The 14,455-nt window shown below is 55.0% G+C and overlaps 1 protein-coding gene across 1 annotated transcript in view; it reads left to right on the top strand.

The window, feature by feature from the left end:
* Nucleotides 1-5,504, top strand: part of Etfa (electron transfer flavoprotein subunit alpha) — a 44,415-nt gene extending 38,911 nt beyond the window's left edge. The window contains exons 11-12 of the mRNA XM_042697758.1: nt 2,976-3,056; nt 5,240-5,504. Of these exons, the coding sequence (XP_042553692.1) occupies nt 2,976-3,056; nt 5,240-5,278 (120 nt within the window). The 3' untranslated portion in view covers nt 5,279-5,504. The remainder of the gene's footprint in view (nt 1-2,975; nt 3,057-5,239) is intronic.
* Nucleotides 5,505-14,455: the final 8,951 nt, after the last annotated feature.

The raw sequence follows: 14,455 nt of genomic DNA, 5'->3' as shown, positions 1-14,455 counted from the left end.
GCTCTCTAGGACAGGTGCGAGGTCTGATCAGCTGAGTGGCTAGGATGAACTGTGCATAATCATATAACCATTTTAAAACGCTTTAGGAAGAAGAGCTTGAATTTATTTTATTTTTTTGTCGGTCGTGTGGCCTGAGCTCTGGGCCTGGGCGCTGTCCCTCAGCTCTTCAGCTCAAGGCTAGCGCTCTACCACTTGAGCCACAGCACCACTTCCGGCTTTTTCTGCTTATGTGGTGCTGAGGAATGGAACCCAGGGCTTCATGCATGCAAGGCAAGCGCTCTACCACTGAGCCACCTTCCCAGCCCCAAGAGCTTGAATTTATGAGGAGCTCTTGAGTACAAACAATTGTGTTTGTTTGTTAGTGTTGGGGCTTGGGGTCCAGGCACTGTCCTTGAGCTCTTTTGCTCAAGGCTAGCACTCTAACACTTTGAGCTACTTTCAGTTTTTTTCTGAGTAGTTTATTGGAGATGAATCTCATGGCCTTTCCTGCCCGGGCTGGCCTTGAACCTCAGATCTCAGCCCCTTGAATAGCTAATATTACAGGCATGAGCCACCGATGCCCAGCTCATACGTTTTTTTTGTGTGACTGTACTAGGGCTTGAACTCAGGGCCTCATGATCTTTTTTTTTTTTTGTCGGTCGTGGGGCCTGAACTCTGGGCCTGGGCGCTGTCCCTCAGCTCTTCAGCTCAAGGCGAGCGCTCTACCACTTGAGCTACAGCGCCACTTCTGGTTTTCTGGTGGTTTATTGGAGATAGGAGTCTCACGGTCTCTCCTGCCCGGGCTGGCTTTGAACCACGATCCTCAGATCTCAGCCTCCTGAGTAGCTAGGATTACAGGCGTGAGCCACCAGCGCCCAGCTGGGCCTCATGATCTTGTTTAGTTGTTTTTGCTCAAGGCTAGTGCTCTACTACTTGAGCCACACTTCCACTTCTGGCTTTTTGATGCTTAATTGGAGATGAAAGTCACAGATTTTTCTTGTTCTGGCTGAGTTTGTTTGAACCATGATCCTCAGATCTCAGCCTCCTGAGAAGCTAGGATTATAGGTGTGAGCCACTGGTGCACTGGCTTTTATGATTTTCTTTTTTTTAGGAATGCTATAATCTCGAAAACTATAACCAGCCCACATCTATCTTTTTTTTTTTTTTTTTGGTCGTGGGGCTTGAACTCTAGGCCTGAACACTGTCCCTCAGCTCTTCAGCTCAAGGCTAGTGCTCTACCACTAGCCACAGCACCACTTCTGGTTTTCTCATGGTTTATTGGAGATAAGAGTCTCACAGACTTTCCTGCCTGGGCTGGCTTTGAACTTTTCCTCAGATCTCAGCCTCCTGAGTAACTAGGATTACAGGCGTGAGCCACCCGGACCCAACCACATCTTTTTCTTTTTTTTTTTTTGTCGGTCCTAGGGCTTGAACTCGGCCTGGGCGCTGTCCCTCAGCTCTTCAGCTCAAAGCTAGCGCTCTACCACTTGAGCTACAGCGCCACTTCTGGTTTTCTGGTGGCTGACTTTGACCCGTAATCCTCAGATCTCAGCCTCCTGAGTAGCTAGGATGACAGGCGTGAGCCACTGGCGCCTGGGCCTTTCTTTTTTTTTTAATTTTATAATACCCTGTTTGTTCCTTACTCACAGTTAGGGTGCCTGGTTCTAAAATAACTCTTTATAAGAAGACAGAGAAGCTTTCAGGTGATTAAATTGTCCGCTGTCTCCCCAGGTGGCTCGGGAGAATCATTAGCTGTCATTAATTAAATAAATCTCTGCTTGGTGCTGTGAAGCTGGCTACTGGTCCCCAGAAGAGTACTTCCTGGGAAATTGCTCGGTGTACAGTGCTTACCCCTGGGGCCTGGGGTCCACACTCATTTGAAACATTGTTTCTGATCTCAGACATTCTAGCATGTTCTCCTCAGCCCTGTGAGGCGCTCTTTCAAGGACCTGCACATATGAATCCTAGTGCTTTAAGCCTGACTGTATGGAAACACGTAGTATATTAATACCTGTAGTTTTCCTAAGGTATGCCAACAGGTAGAGACCTAACCACCTCCAGAGAGCTGACTTGTTATAATGTGCCATTTATGACAACCATACCACACTGGGGTGAGCATTGTAATTTTATCTTACTGTTGATGATACTGCAGGTATTTTTGAGGAATACCAACCTTCTCCCATATTCTGCTTATAATTTGTCATAACCTTTCACATTTAAGAATATTTTTATAGTAGGTAATGGAAATGCTTGGTATTTTTTGTAAGAGATAGTTTCCTGCTTGAATTTTCTGCATGGATTTTTTGTACATATTAGAGAGAGAGAGTGTGTGTGAGAGTGTGGGGGGGGCGGGGGGCATGGACTTTCTGCCTGGGCTGAACCTGTCTTTAGTTCTCAGCCTCCTGAGTAGCTAAGGATTACAGGTATGAGCCTTAGCACCTTGCTTAACATTTTCTTCAACTGCTGAGTAAGGTTGTTTATGCCTGTAACCCCTGCCACATGGGAGGCAGAGGTTTGAGAGGATGTCAATTTGAGGCAACCGCACACAAAAGGTTAGCAAGATCCATTTCAGCCAACAGGCTAGGTGTGGTGGTGCATGCCTGGGCCCCCAGCTAGATGGGAAGTGCCCGGGGCTGGCCCCAGGCCAAAGCACGAGCCCCTATCCCTGAGGTGCTGGGCTGATGGGCCTGAACCACTGCACTCAGCCATTAGTGGAGATGGAGTCTCACAACGTCTCCAAGTACTGTCCCCAGTTGCCACCTCCCAAGGTCCAGGATTACAGGCTTGAGCCACAATACCCAGCCTCATGGTTTTGAATTCTCAGAGGGCCTAGTGGGGAGTGGCAGACACTTTATTGCGGACAAAAGTATACCACTGACACTCCTTGATAGACATTTGCAGACTATTGATGGGTCCTGAGAGGGGAGTTGACACAGAGCCAGCCTCTGTGCTGTGTTTTCTTGACAAAAGCCCACCTCTTTCTTTCTGCTTCACAGACAATTGTGGCTATTAACAAAGACCCAGAAGCTCCAATTTTCCAAGTGGCAGATTATGGCATAGTCGCAGATCTGTTTAAGGTAAGCGAGGCTTGCTGGCTGCTGTCATCTACACCTCTTACAGCGGGCTGGTCCGGCAGCAGCTCTTAAAACTGTGGTGGAGCCGGGTGCTGGTGGCTCACGCCTGTCATCCTAGCTACTCAGGAGGCTGAGATCTGAGGATCGCAGTTCAAAGCCAGCCCGGGCAGGAAAGTCCGTGAGACTCTGATCTCCAATGAACCCCACTGCTGTGGTTTTCTCCAGCCTTCCTTTCCTGCTCCCTACCCTCCTCGTTACTAGAACCATTCCAGCCTCTCGCTGTCTCTGGAACTCTCCCAGCCTGATGATTTTCCTCCACCAGAATCTGTGTTCTCTAAGTGGCTGCTCTGATCCGCTGATCTTTTCTCCCTCAGAACCCCTGAGCGTGGAGCACGGCCAGCCATTTGTTCTTCTTCTCACCCTCTGCACCCCCTATAACACGAGCACACTTCCTGACTCTCCCCCACAGAAGTCCTCGTGGCGGGAGTCAGGCCTGCCCCTGAGGAGGCCGCCATGCACCTGGGAGGTCCTCATAGCTCTGTCGGCAGATGGTCTTCCTCTGCCGCGATCTTACAGCACAGGCTGCTGCCCTGAGATTGGAAAAGAGAACGGGGCTAGGGGCTGGTGCTCCTGCTTGTAATCCCAGCCAACTACTCAGGAGCCTGAGATCCGAGGATCAAGGTTCAAAGCCAGCCTGAGCAGCAATGTCCCAGAGACTCTTACCTCTAATCACCAAAAAGCTAGATGTAAAGCTGTGGCCCAAGTGGTAGAGCTCCTGCCTTGGGCCAAAAAGACTCAAGGGCAGCAGCCAGGCTCTAAGCTCAAGCCCTAGTGCCAGTGCACATGCGCACACACACACACATACCAAAACACCAGAGCTTGTAGCTGCCAGTATGCCCAGGCCGGTGGACACTCGGGGAACCCAAGTTTGCATTTTTCTTTTCCCCAGATGGGGTCGTGTGAGGGTCTCATGAACCCGAGGAGGAAAGGCCCCTGCCAGCTGCGGAAGCTGGGTGGGGGCGTTCTGTACACAGCATTATTATTATTTGGGTGATGATGATGGGGTTGTACGGAGCATAAGGAGGTTGTGGTTCAGTTCTTCTTGGACAGTGCCGCCCCTTCCTTCCATTTTCTCCATTTTCCCTCCGCCCCTGCTGTAAGTTTCGCGTTCATTGTTGGCACCACGAATGCTCCCGTTCCCTTCCTTCTCCCCCTCCCGTGCCCGCCTTTGCTAACCCCCCCTCCAAGAAAAAGCAAAAGAACAAAACGAAACGGCGACACCACCGAAAACCAAAGCGGTGTCTCCCCGTCCTGGAGTTGGTTTTGGTAATTATGTAGTCTTCTTATGTTGCATATGCTAAACCAGATCCCAGTTTCACCTCCCGGGGAAAGCAGCTGGCTCTAGCTCGCTTTTCGTGACACGCAGCTCCTGCGGGGCTCGGCGCGTGGCCACGTGGCCCGCATGAGCTCATGGCTCCTCCAGGCTGGCCGCCGGGGCAGCGGGCCGGCGCTCCACGCTCCAGGCCGCCCTCAGCAAATGCCCGTGGGCTCCGTGGTAAACACAGGCCTTTTAATAGACTGGAGACAAAGTGACATTCGGGAGAAACAACATGTCGACAATTTCCTTAATAAATTTTGTACGAACACATTATTTCCACCCGATGGCAATGCAGCTCTCTTAAATAATTGAGAGGCTGCCTCATCCGCGGGGCTCTCTGGGCACCAGGGCGGCCAGCGGCCCCCACAGGACAGGGACACGGATACCGCACGGGCAGCCGGTGGCTGCTCCGCAGGGCTGTGTACCGTCGCGTCCCCCTGCAGTCCCGGTGAGCCACATCACTGCCCAGACCAGGGCTGGGAGCCAAGCCTTCCCGGAACAGGTGAACCCTGGTCAGGTGTCTTCTGTCCACCGCCATACCCAAGGCCTGGGTTTTGATACAGAGCATGCTCGTGCTTGTGCGCCCAACCATATGCAGGAAATGTGGGGAGGGAGGGAGGGGGAGGTGCGAGGCTCCCAGGCCTGTGTTGTGCCCCTTAGTGAAGAGATCCAGGGAGCTAAGCCTCCCCCACCCCCCCGCCCTCCGGGCTGGGGACCAGGCTGGGCTGGGCAGACCCTAGCACTGTCAGAGTTGGGCTGTTTAATTTCTGGAATTGCTCAGTTGTCTTTGGGCTTTTTTGTGTTGCAGGTCGTTCCTGAAATGACTGAACTCTTAAAGAAAAAGTGAAAGAAGAAAAAGAATAATAATCAGGAATCATGGTCCCATCTCTAGAAGGAAACTGTCCCAAGCATTCAGCAGAATGCCTAAGAGCTTCCTGGTTGGAGGGGAATCCTGAGGGCAGCCGGATGCTTTGTGTGACACTATATACTTCTTTTTACTTGTTTGTGGTTCCAAACAATTATTTTTTTGAAAATTTCTAAATCTGTAATAAAAATCTATCATCAAGCCTTAACCACAGCTTTACAGCGCTCAGAACTTCCTTCCGGTGCTGATGCCAGAGGAGGAGCAGGAGCGGGCGGAGACACGCCCTGTCCCTGCCTCCCCCCTGCGCTTCATGGCCCCCGACCCTGGACGAACCCTGGAGCCCCCCCCCCCCCGGGAGCCCCACCAGCCCGGGCCGGCCATGGGGCGATGGAAGGGCACTTTCCAAAGGTGACCGCAGGGTTAGCACACTGAGGGTTAATCAAGCCTGTCTGCAGAATGCAGATGTTTCCTCAGTTTCCTCAAATGCTCCAGCTTCAGAAAGCCATCGTGAATGCGACGAAGCTGGTGTCACTGAAACCTGACCTTGGGTAACGTGCTTAGTTGGCTTCAATGGCATTTAATTTCCGTTTGATTTTAGAGTTTTGTCCGTTTATAGGACTGTGTCTGCACAGGGTGGGTTGGGAGTTGGGGTTGAGACCAGGTGGACGTTACTGTAAGTTATTAAAATCTGGCTCTCAGAATGCTCTGGCTTTCCTTTGCCCTCAGAGGCTCCTTATCCTTAGAGTACACGCCACAGCCGGACGCAGGCGGCTCACGCATGTCATCCCAGCCACTCAGGAGGCTGAGATCTGAGGATTGCACTTTGACGCCATCCCGGGCAAGAAAACCTGTGAGACTGTGTATCTCCAATTCGTAAGCAAAGAACCAGAAGTGGAGGCGTGGCTCGAGTGGTAGAGCGCCAAGTTGTGAGTGAAGGCAGTGCTGAGCTCAAGCCCCAGGACCATCCCAAGCATGCACATAGATAACAGAAGATGATATGAGAGCGTTATGTATGTTAATGTATGTGTATATATTATAGTTGGCAGTTCCTTGTTAGGATGGACAGCCTCGTGAAGCCGGTATCCTGGCATTGGGGAGCCACTGATAGTTTGGGGGAGATCTACAACCCAGAAGAACAGCCTCACAGGGTGTTTTGGGGTAGCTGGGGAGGAGGAGACGAGAGCCTTGGCTGTGCCTACGAGCTCTTCTGCCAAAATACAGTCCATAGAGACTGCGGGAATGGACCCGGTGTCGGGAAAGTGGGTCCCGTGGATCTGCTGCTGTGCAGGGCTCCCACCTGGGATAGCCTGGGAGCCCCGGCTGTGTGGATCTGCTGCTGTGCAGGGCTCCCACCTGGGATAGCCTGGGAGCCCCGGCTGTGTGGATCTGCTGCTGTGCAGGGCTCCCTCCTGGGATAGCCTGGGAGCCCCGGCTGTGTGGATCTGCTGCTGTGCAGGGCTCTCCCTCCTGGGATAGCCTGGGAACCCCGGCTGTGTGGATCTGCTGCTGTGCAGGGCTCCCTCCTGGGATAGCCTGGGAGCCCCGGCTGTGTGGATCTGCTGCTGTGCAGGGCTCCCTCCTGGGATAGCCTGGGAACCCTGCTGTGTGGATCCGCTGCTGTGCAGGGCTCCCTCCTGGGATAGCCTGGGAGCCCCGGCTGTGTGGATCTGCTGCTGTGCAGGGCTCCCTCCTGGGATAGCCTGGGAACCCCGGCTGTGTGGATCTGCTGCTGTGCAGGGCTCCCTCCTGGGATAGCCTGGGAGCCCCGGCTGTGTGGATCCGCTGCTGTGCAGGGCTCCCTCCTGGGATAGCCTGGGAACCCCGGCTGTGTGGATCTGCTGCTGTGCACGGCTCTCCCTCCTGGGATAGCCTGGGAACCCCGGCTGTGTGGATCTGCTGCTGTGCAGGGCTCTCCCTCCTGGGATAGCCTGGGAACCCTGCTGTGTGGATCTGCTGCTGTGCAGGGCTCTCCCCCCCTGGGATAGCCTGGGAGCCCTGCTGTGTGGATCTGCTGCTGTGCAGGGCTCCCTCCTGGGGTAGCCTGGGAGCCCTGCTGTGTGGATCTGCTGCTGTGCAGGGCTCCCTCCTGGGGTAGCCTGGGAACCCCGGCTGTGTGGATCTGCTGCTGTGCAGGGCTCCCTCCTGGGATAGCCTGGGAGCCCCGGCTGTGTGGATCCGCTGCTGTGCAGGGCTCCCTCCTGGGATAGCCTGGGAACCCCGGCTGTGTGGATCTGCTGCTGTGCAGGGCTCCCTCCTGGGATAGCCTGGGAGCCCCGGCTGTGTGGATCTGCTGCTGTGCAGGGCTCTCCCTCCTGGGATAGCCTGGGAGCCCCGGCTGTGTGGATCTGCTGCTGTGCAGGGCTCCCTCCTGGGATAGCCTGGGAACCCCGGCTGTGTGGATCTGCTGCTGTGCAGGGCTCTCCCCCCTGGGATAGCCTGGGAACCCCGGCTGTGTGGATCTGCTGCTGTGCAGGGCTCTCCCTCCTGGGATAGCCTGGGAGCCCCGGCTGTGTGGATCTGCTGCTGTGCAGGGCTCTCCCTCCTGGGATAGCCTGGGAGCCCCGGCTGTGTGGATCTGCTGCTGTGCAGGGCTCTCCCTCCTGGGATAGCCTGGGAGCCCCGGCTGTGTGGATCTGCTGCTGTGCAGGGCTCTCCCTCCTGGGATAGCCTGGGAACCCCGGCTGTGTGGATCTGCTGCTGTGCAGGGCTCTCCCCCCTGGGATAGCCTGGGAACCCCGGCTGTGTGGATCTGCTGCTGTGCAGGGCTCTCCCTCCTGGGATAGCCTGGGAGCCCCGGCTGTGTGGATCTGCTGCTGTGCAGGGCTCTCCCTCCTGGGATAGCCTGGGAGCCCCGGCTGTGTGGATCTGCTGCTGTGCAGGGCTCTCCCTCCTGGGATAGCCTGGGAGCCCCGGCTGTGTGGATCTGCTGCTGTGCAGGGCTCTCCCTCCTGGGATAGCCTGGGAACCCCGGCTGTGTGGATCTGCTGCTGTGCAGGGCTCTCCCTCCTGGGATAGCCTGGGAGCCCCGGCTGTGTGGATCTGCTGCTGTGCAGGGCTCTCCCTCCTGGGATAGCCTGGGAACCCTGCTGTGTGGATCTGCTGCTGTGCACGGCTCTCCCTCCTGGGATAGCCTGGGAGCCCCGGCTGTGTGGATCTGCTGCTGTGCAGGGCTCGGCTCTCCCCCCTGGGATAGCCTGGGAACCCTGCTGTGTGGATCTGCTGCTGTGCAGGGCTCTCCCTTCTGGGATAGCCTGGGAACCCTGCTGTGTGGATCTGCTGCTGTGCACGGCTCTCCCTCCTGGGATAGCCTGGGAGCCCCGGCTGTGTGGATCTGCTGCTGTGCAGGACTCCTTCCTAGGATAGCCTGGGAACCCCGGCTGTGTCTGCACTGGCTGGGGGGCCTGGGGCCCCCAGCTGTGAGGCAGAGGCCCTCCTTGGAAAGGGGGTTCAGGCTGGCTACATTTCACCTGCCTCTGCCCAGCGGGCTGCTGTGGTCAGTGTAGAGTGGGCTGGAGAGACAGATGGACTTAACAGATGGAGCGCTTGAGCAGAGGTCTGGCTGACAAGCCTGTAGAAGCCACCTGGTGATGTCCGGCCGCTGTGGCACAAAATCCTGGGGCCCCGGAGCCTCTGTGGAAGCCCACAGCGCGTTCCCAGCCCTCATCCCCACAGTGACGGAGACAGCGGCTCGGGATTCACCCCAGCTCACAGCGCAAGGAGGAGACCTGGAGCACATGGCAGAGTCTCAACTAATGAGGGTCACGGTTCAAAGCCAGCCTAGGTCTTATCTCCAGCAAACTACCTAAAGGCTAGAAGTGGAGATGTGCCTCAAATGGTAAGAGCACCAGCCTTGAGTAGAAGCTAAGAGAGCGCACCAGGGCCTGGGTTCAAGCCTCAGAACCAACAACAAAAAAAAAAACATGAGGCGGGGCGGGGAAGGAAAGAAGGGAGGGAGGGAGGGAGGGAGGGAGGGAGGGAGATAAAAAGCCAGTGCTGGGCTTTGTTTCCCCAGTTCTCTTGTGGCCTGGAATTCTCCATGCTGAGTCTTCACAGAGTGAGCACAGACCATTCTAGAACCCCACACCCCTTCTATAAAGTGTTTCCCCTTAGGATGCCTAATGTGCTGAAGCGCGTCCTGAAGTGCGTGGTGCAAGGCGTCTTGTGAATCTCAGGCTGGAAGAAAGCGGCCTCTCACCGCCAGCTTCATGTCGGATGCATGGCAGGGCTGTTGGTTTCCTGGTTAGTCTCTGGATGGGGAGGCCCTGCCTCGTCCATGCTGCGCCCCGGGACCCCAGCTTCTGCTTAAGATTATGTCAGTACTGTCTCTCTGGTAGCTTGCAATAAATTAGCAGCAACTGTTCTATTCATTTTCCTTGAATAATTAACTATTCACCAGGAGACAATGCCAAACTTACAAGCAATAGAATTTCTGTTGATATGGAAGAAAAATAGAGGTTTTAAGTCATTTGTGAAACATTTTATTTTTGGTAGTACTGAGATTTGAACCCAGGGCCTTCCTTGTACTTGCTCTACCTCTTGAGCCAAGCTCTTTTTGCTATCTATCTACCTACCTACCTATGTTACCCCTCGGCCCCCCCCCCATCTTGGGGCTTGAACCCTGGGCCTGGGTGCTGTCCCTGAGCTCTTCAGCTCAAGGCGAGCGCTCTACCACTTGAGCCACAGCGCCACTTCCAGTTAATTCTGGTGGTTAATTGGAGATGAGCCTCATGGACTTTCCTGCCCGGGCTGGCTTTGAACCTCTCAGATCTCAGCCTCCTAGGTAGCTAGGATGACAGGCGTGAGCCATCGGCGCCCAGCTGTACCTCTTTTTATTGCTATGATAAAGGTGCTAGATAGAGGGGCTACAGTTACGTAAGTCAGAGAGCATACTTCTCATTGGACAATGTTACCCCTCCCTCACTCCCCACTTTCCCCTCCTTTCCCCCACAAGTTGTTCTTTTTCCACATAGTGTCCAGTGAGCACCACTGCTGCATTTGTTCACCCTTTGTCCCTCCATTCCTGTGCTTATGTATTATGTATGTATGTATGTATGTACGTATGTATGCATGCATGCATGCATGCATGTATATATGTATTTATCTACGTATCTTCTGCACAGGGTGTCGTGTTTATGCCTGGGCTGGCTTGGACTGATTTCCTCTTTTTTCTTCTAGCATCATTAGGATCACAGGTGTGCTCTCATGCCTAGCTTTTTCTTCTTTTTTGTTTTTGCAGGTACTGGGGCTTAAACTCAGGGCCTCAAGCTCTCTTTTGGCTTTTTGGCTCAAAATCGGAGCTCTACCACTTGACTTTCAGCTGTTTGCTAGCTAGTGAGAGATAAGAGTCTCACGGACTCTTCTGTCCATGCTTTGAACCACAATCCTCGGATCTCAGCCTCCTGAGTAACTAGGATGACAGGCGTGAGCCATGGGTACCTGCCTCACACCCAGCTTGTTACTGGTTGAGATGGAGCCTTGAAAACTTCTTTTCCCCCCAACCAGCCTCAAAGGACAATCCTCCTGACCTCAACCTCCTCCCCGGCTAGGATGGCAGGTATAAGCCAAGGGAGAGGAAGGTGGTAGTGGACTCTGGTCTGGGACCTGTGTCCTGTGGCATTGGGGTGAGAGGTGTCATTCAGAGGCGCAGATGGGTGCCAGCCAGACGGGTTCAGAGCTGCCCATGAGGGCCAGGATTCCCCCCAACACACACACCGGGGGGGCCACCCCCAGCCCCATCCCAACCCTCAGTGGCAACAAAGGAAAGAGCTATGCATCTCCTGGGTACGTGCCCCATAAGTGCTGCGTTGGCACTGGCAGGAATGCACCCCGCATCTATTATTAACAAGGATGCCTGCGCTTTGTGTCTCTCTGAAACCTTCTCCCAGGGCTTTCCCTTCCATTATGTCATTAGTTACCCCAGCAACTCCCGGCGGGCGGGGCTGGGAGGGAGGGAGCTGCTGCTCCTGTGCTGGGGGGGGGGCAAGCCTGACCAGCCAGGTGCACCCTGGGAAAAGCACAGCCACCAGTCCCGGGGAGGGGGGGCGGGGCAGGAGGGCAGGGAGGGAGCAGTTTGCTCCAGCATTGGTATCCGTTCAAAACCCAGGTCTGAAGTGGGCGCTGGTGGCTGATGCAGAATCCTAGCTACTCAGGAGGCTGAGATCTAAGGATCACAGTTTGAAGCTAGCCTGGGCAGATATATGTGAGAGACTCTTACCTCCAGTTAAGCAAAAAGCCTTTAGTAGGGGTGTGTTTCAAATGGTAGAGCACTAGCCTTGAGCAAAACAAGCCAACTGAGAGCAAGAGGCCCAGAGTTCAAGCACCAGGACTCACACACACACACACACACACACACACACACACACACATATGCACACACGCATGCACAGCTTCAAGCTAGAACGTTCTCCACGATGTGTAGATCTCGTCCTGGGTCTGGCCTGGGCACCCACTTCTTTGTGTTTTGTTTGGTTGTGGGGCTTGAACTCAGCTTGGGCGCTGTCCTTGAGCTCTTTTGCTCAAGGCGAGCGCTCTACCACTTGAGCCACAGTGCTACTTCTGGTTTTTCTGGTGGTTCATTGGAGATAAAAGTCTCCTGGACTTCCCTGCCTGGGCTGGCTTTGAACCAGGATCCTCAGCTCTCAGCCTCCTGAGTAGCTGGGATGACAGGCGTGAGCCCGGCGCCCCGTTAGCACCGTGTATAAACCTGTGACCATGTGGGTCCCGGCAGCACAGCCTGGGCTCCAGGCCCTCCCTTTGGATGCAGCCCTGATGGCTCTTCTGAGCCCCTAAAGTGGGCTCTTTGGATAGTGGGTGACAGGCAGGGAGCTGTTTTTCCCAGAGTAACAAATCTCCCAGGAGGGCTCGGCTCCATCTCTACCCAACTCCAGCTGCCTGACAGCCAGAACTGCAGGCCGTGGCGCTCCGGGGAGCCATCAAAACCAAAGCTCTCTCCTCCATCTTCTGCCCACTAGGCCTGCAGGACCGGCTCCTGATGGAGGCCTGGCCTCACGCCGGCCCCCTTGCCCCTGGACGCTGCTATGCCCACGCCTTCTTCTTCCAATACCAGCAGCCTCGCCCTGGGCCCCAGCAGCCACGCCCCCAGCCCACCTCTCATCCCACCCCTCGCCCCCACACTGCCTGCTTCTGATGGGTCAGCTCCTACTCTGTCTTGGAGATCATGGGTGGCTGCCTGCTCCAGGATCCGTTCTGAAGCAACTGCTTTTATAAAGCAGAATGCTTGTGGCTGTCTACCTTGGTATGTGTGAGCATGCGCACACATGCATGTGTGGTACTGGGACTGAACTTAAGACCTCATGCTTGGGTGCTCTACCACTTGAGCCATGCATTGGTTAATATTTACATGACATAGCCAGGCGCCGGTGGCTCACGCCTGTCATCCTAGCTACTCAGGAGGCTGAGATCTGAGGATCACGATTCAAAGCCAGCCTGGGCAGGAAAGTCAGTGAGACTCTTATCACAAAACCAGAAGTGGCGCTGTGGCTCAAGTGGTAGAGCGCTAGCCTTGAGCTGAAGAGCTGAGGGACAGTGCCCAGGACCAGAGTTCAAGCCCCACAACTGACAAAATTTTTTTACATGATATATATTTATATATTATATTGAAAACCATATATATATACACACACATACATACACACACATATATGTATGAGCCAGGGGTTGGTGGCTCACGCCTGTCATCCTAGCTACCCAGGAGGCTGAGATCTGAGGATCATGGTTCAGTCAGCCTGGGCAGGAAAGTCTGTGAGACTCTTATCTTCAATAAACCACGGAAAACCAGAAGTGGCGCTGTGGCTCAATCGATAGAGCACTCGCCTTGAGCTGAAGAGCTGAGGGACAGCATGTAGGCTGACCAAAAAAAAAGTATGCATGTCTGTATGTGGTGCTGGTATTAGGTTTGAACTAAAGGCCTTGCTTTTTTTTTTTTTTTTTTTTGCCAATCTTGAGGCTTGAACGCAGTGTTGGGCACTGTCCCTGAGCCTCTCTGTGCTCAAGGCTAGCGCTCTACCACTTGAGCCACAGTGGCACTTCTGGCTTTTTCTGTGTATGTGGTACTGAGGAATGGAACCCAGGGCTTCATGCATGCTAGGCAAACACTCTGTCAGTAAGCCACCTTCCCAGCCCATGGGCTTGCATTCTTGCCTTTTTCTTTTTCTCTTAAGGCTAGTGCCTTACCACTTGAGCCACACCTCCAGTTCTGGCTTTTTGCTGGTTAATTGGAGCTAATAGTCTCTCAGGTTTGTCTACCAGGGCTGGCTCCAAACTGCGATCCTCTGATCTCGGCCTCCTGAGGAGCTGGGGTGACAGGCCTGACCACCAGCGCCCAGCCTGTGTTGACCACTGTCTCCTGAAATAACCAGTCCTTCCTTGGCAGGTGACAAAGTTCCCACTCTTTGCCCAGGCTGCCGACCAAAGGAAAACCCGGGCCGATGGACGTTTCAGTGCGGCTGATTTTATTATGAAAGCCGAGGTGGGAAAATGGCTGTTTTTCCCCCAGGTCTCCCCTCCCCCCCCCCCACACCTGGCCCACCCTCCGTGTCACGTGATGTGAAAACCAGCTTGGTTTTGAGAAGCCTCATGCTGAAATGACCAGAGTGAGGACAGGCGCGGGGGGGGGGGGGGGGGGGGGGGGGGGGGGGTGCGGGTGGCAGGCGGTGTGAGCCTGCCAGGACGGGGGGGGGGGGGGGGGGAGGGGGGCGGAGGGGGGCTGGGGAAGCCCCCAACTCACAGTGAGTGCTGGGACCCGGGGTCCCGGGTGCCCTCAGGCGTGAAGGCAACAGAAGAGCCCAGGCTGGCCTTCCATCCTCGACCCTGCTGAAGCGGGGCCCCAGGCTGGCGTTTATAAAAACGTTAAAAACGAAAACACAAATAAACCACCCAAAACCACCCCCCCAAAAAAAAACACCCCCCCCCCAAGAAAAGAAAACCACCACCCAGCCGTGAGCACCACCCCCCTTTCCCCTGAATGGGACGAGAAGAGGAGGCCAGCCTCCCCGGAGGCTGGCAGCACCCTGAGGAAGGCCAGGCGGAATCGGGGGCCCCACCCGTGGCCCTCGGGGAAGCCTCCGGGGTCCCCAGAGAGCTTGGAGACGGCTGTCTCCCCTTGTTCCGCCCCTGGAGCTCCCCCCCCCCCCCCAGGCT

Source organism: Dipodomys spectabilis, unplaced genomic scaffold (assembly GCF_019054845.1).
Source record: "Dipodomys spectabilis isolate Male_0828 unplaced genomic scaffold, ASM1905484v1 ptg000228l, whole genome shotgun sequence".
In the NCBI taxonomy this organism is placed as follows: domain Eukaryota; kingdom Metazoa; phylum Chordata; class Mammalia; order Rodentia; family Heteromyidae; genus Dipodomys; species Dipodomys spectabilis.
Note: the sequence above shows the minus strand (reverse complement) of the source record. Positions and strands in the feature narration are given on the sequence as shown.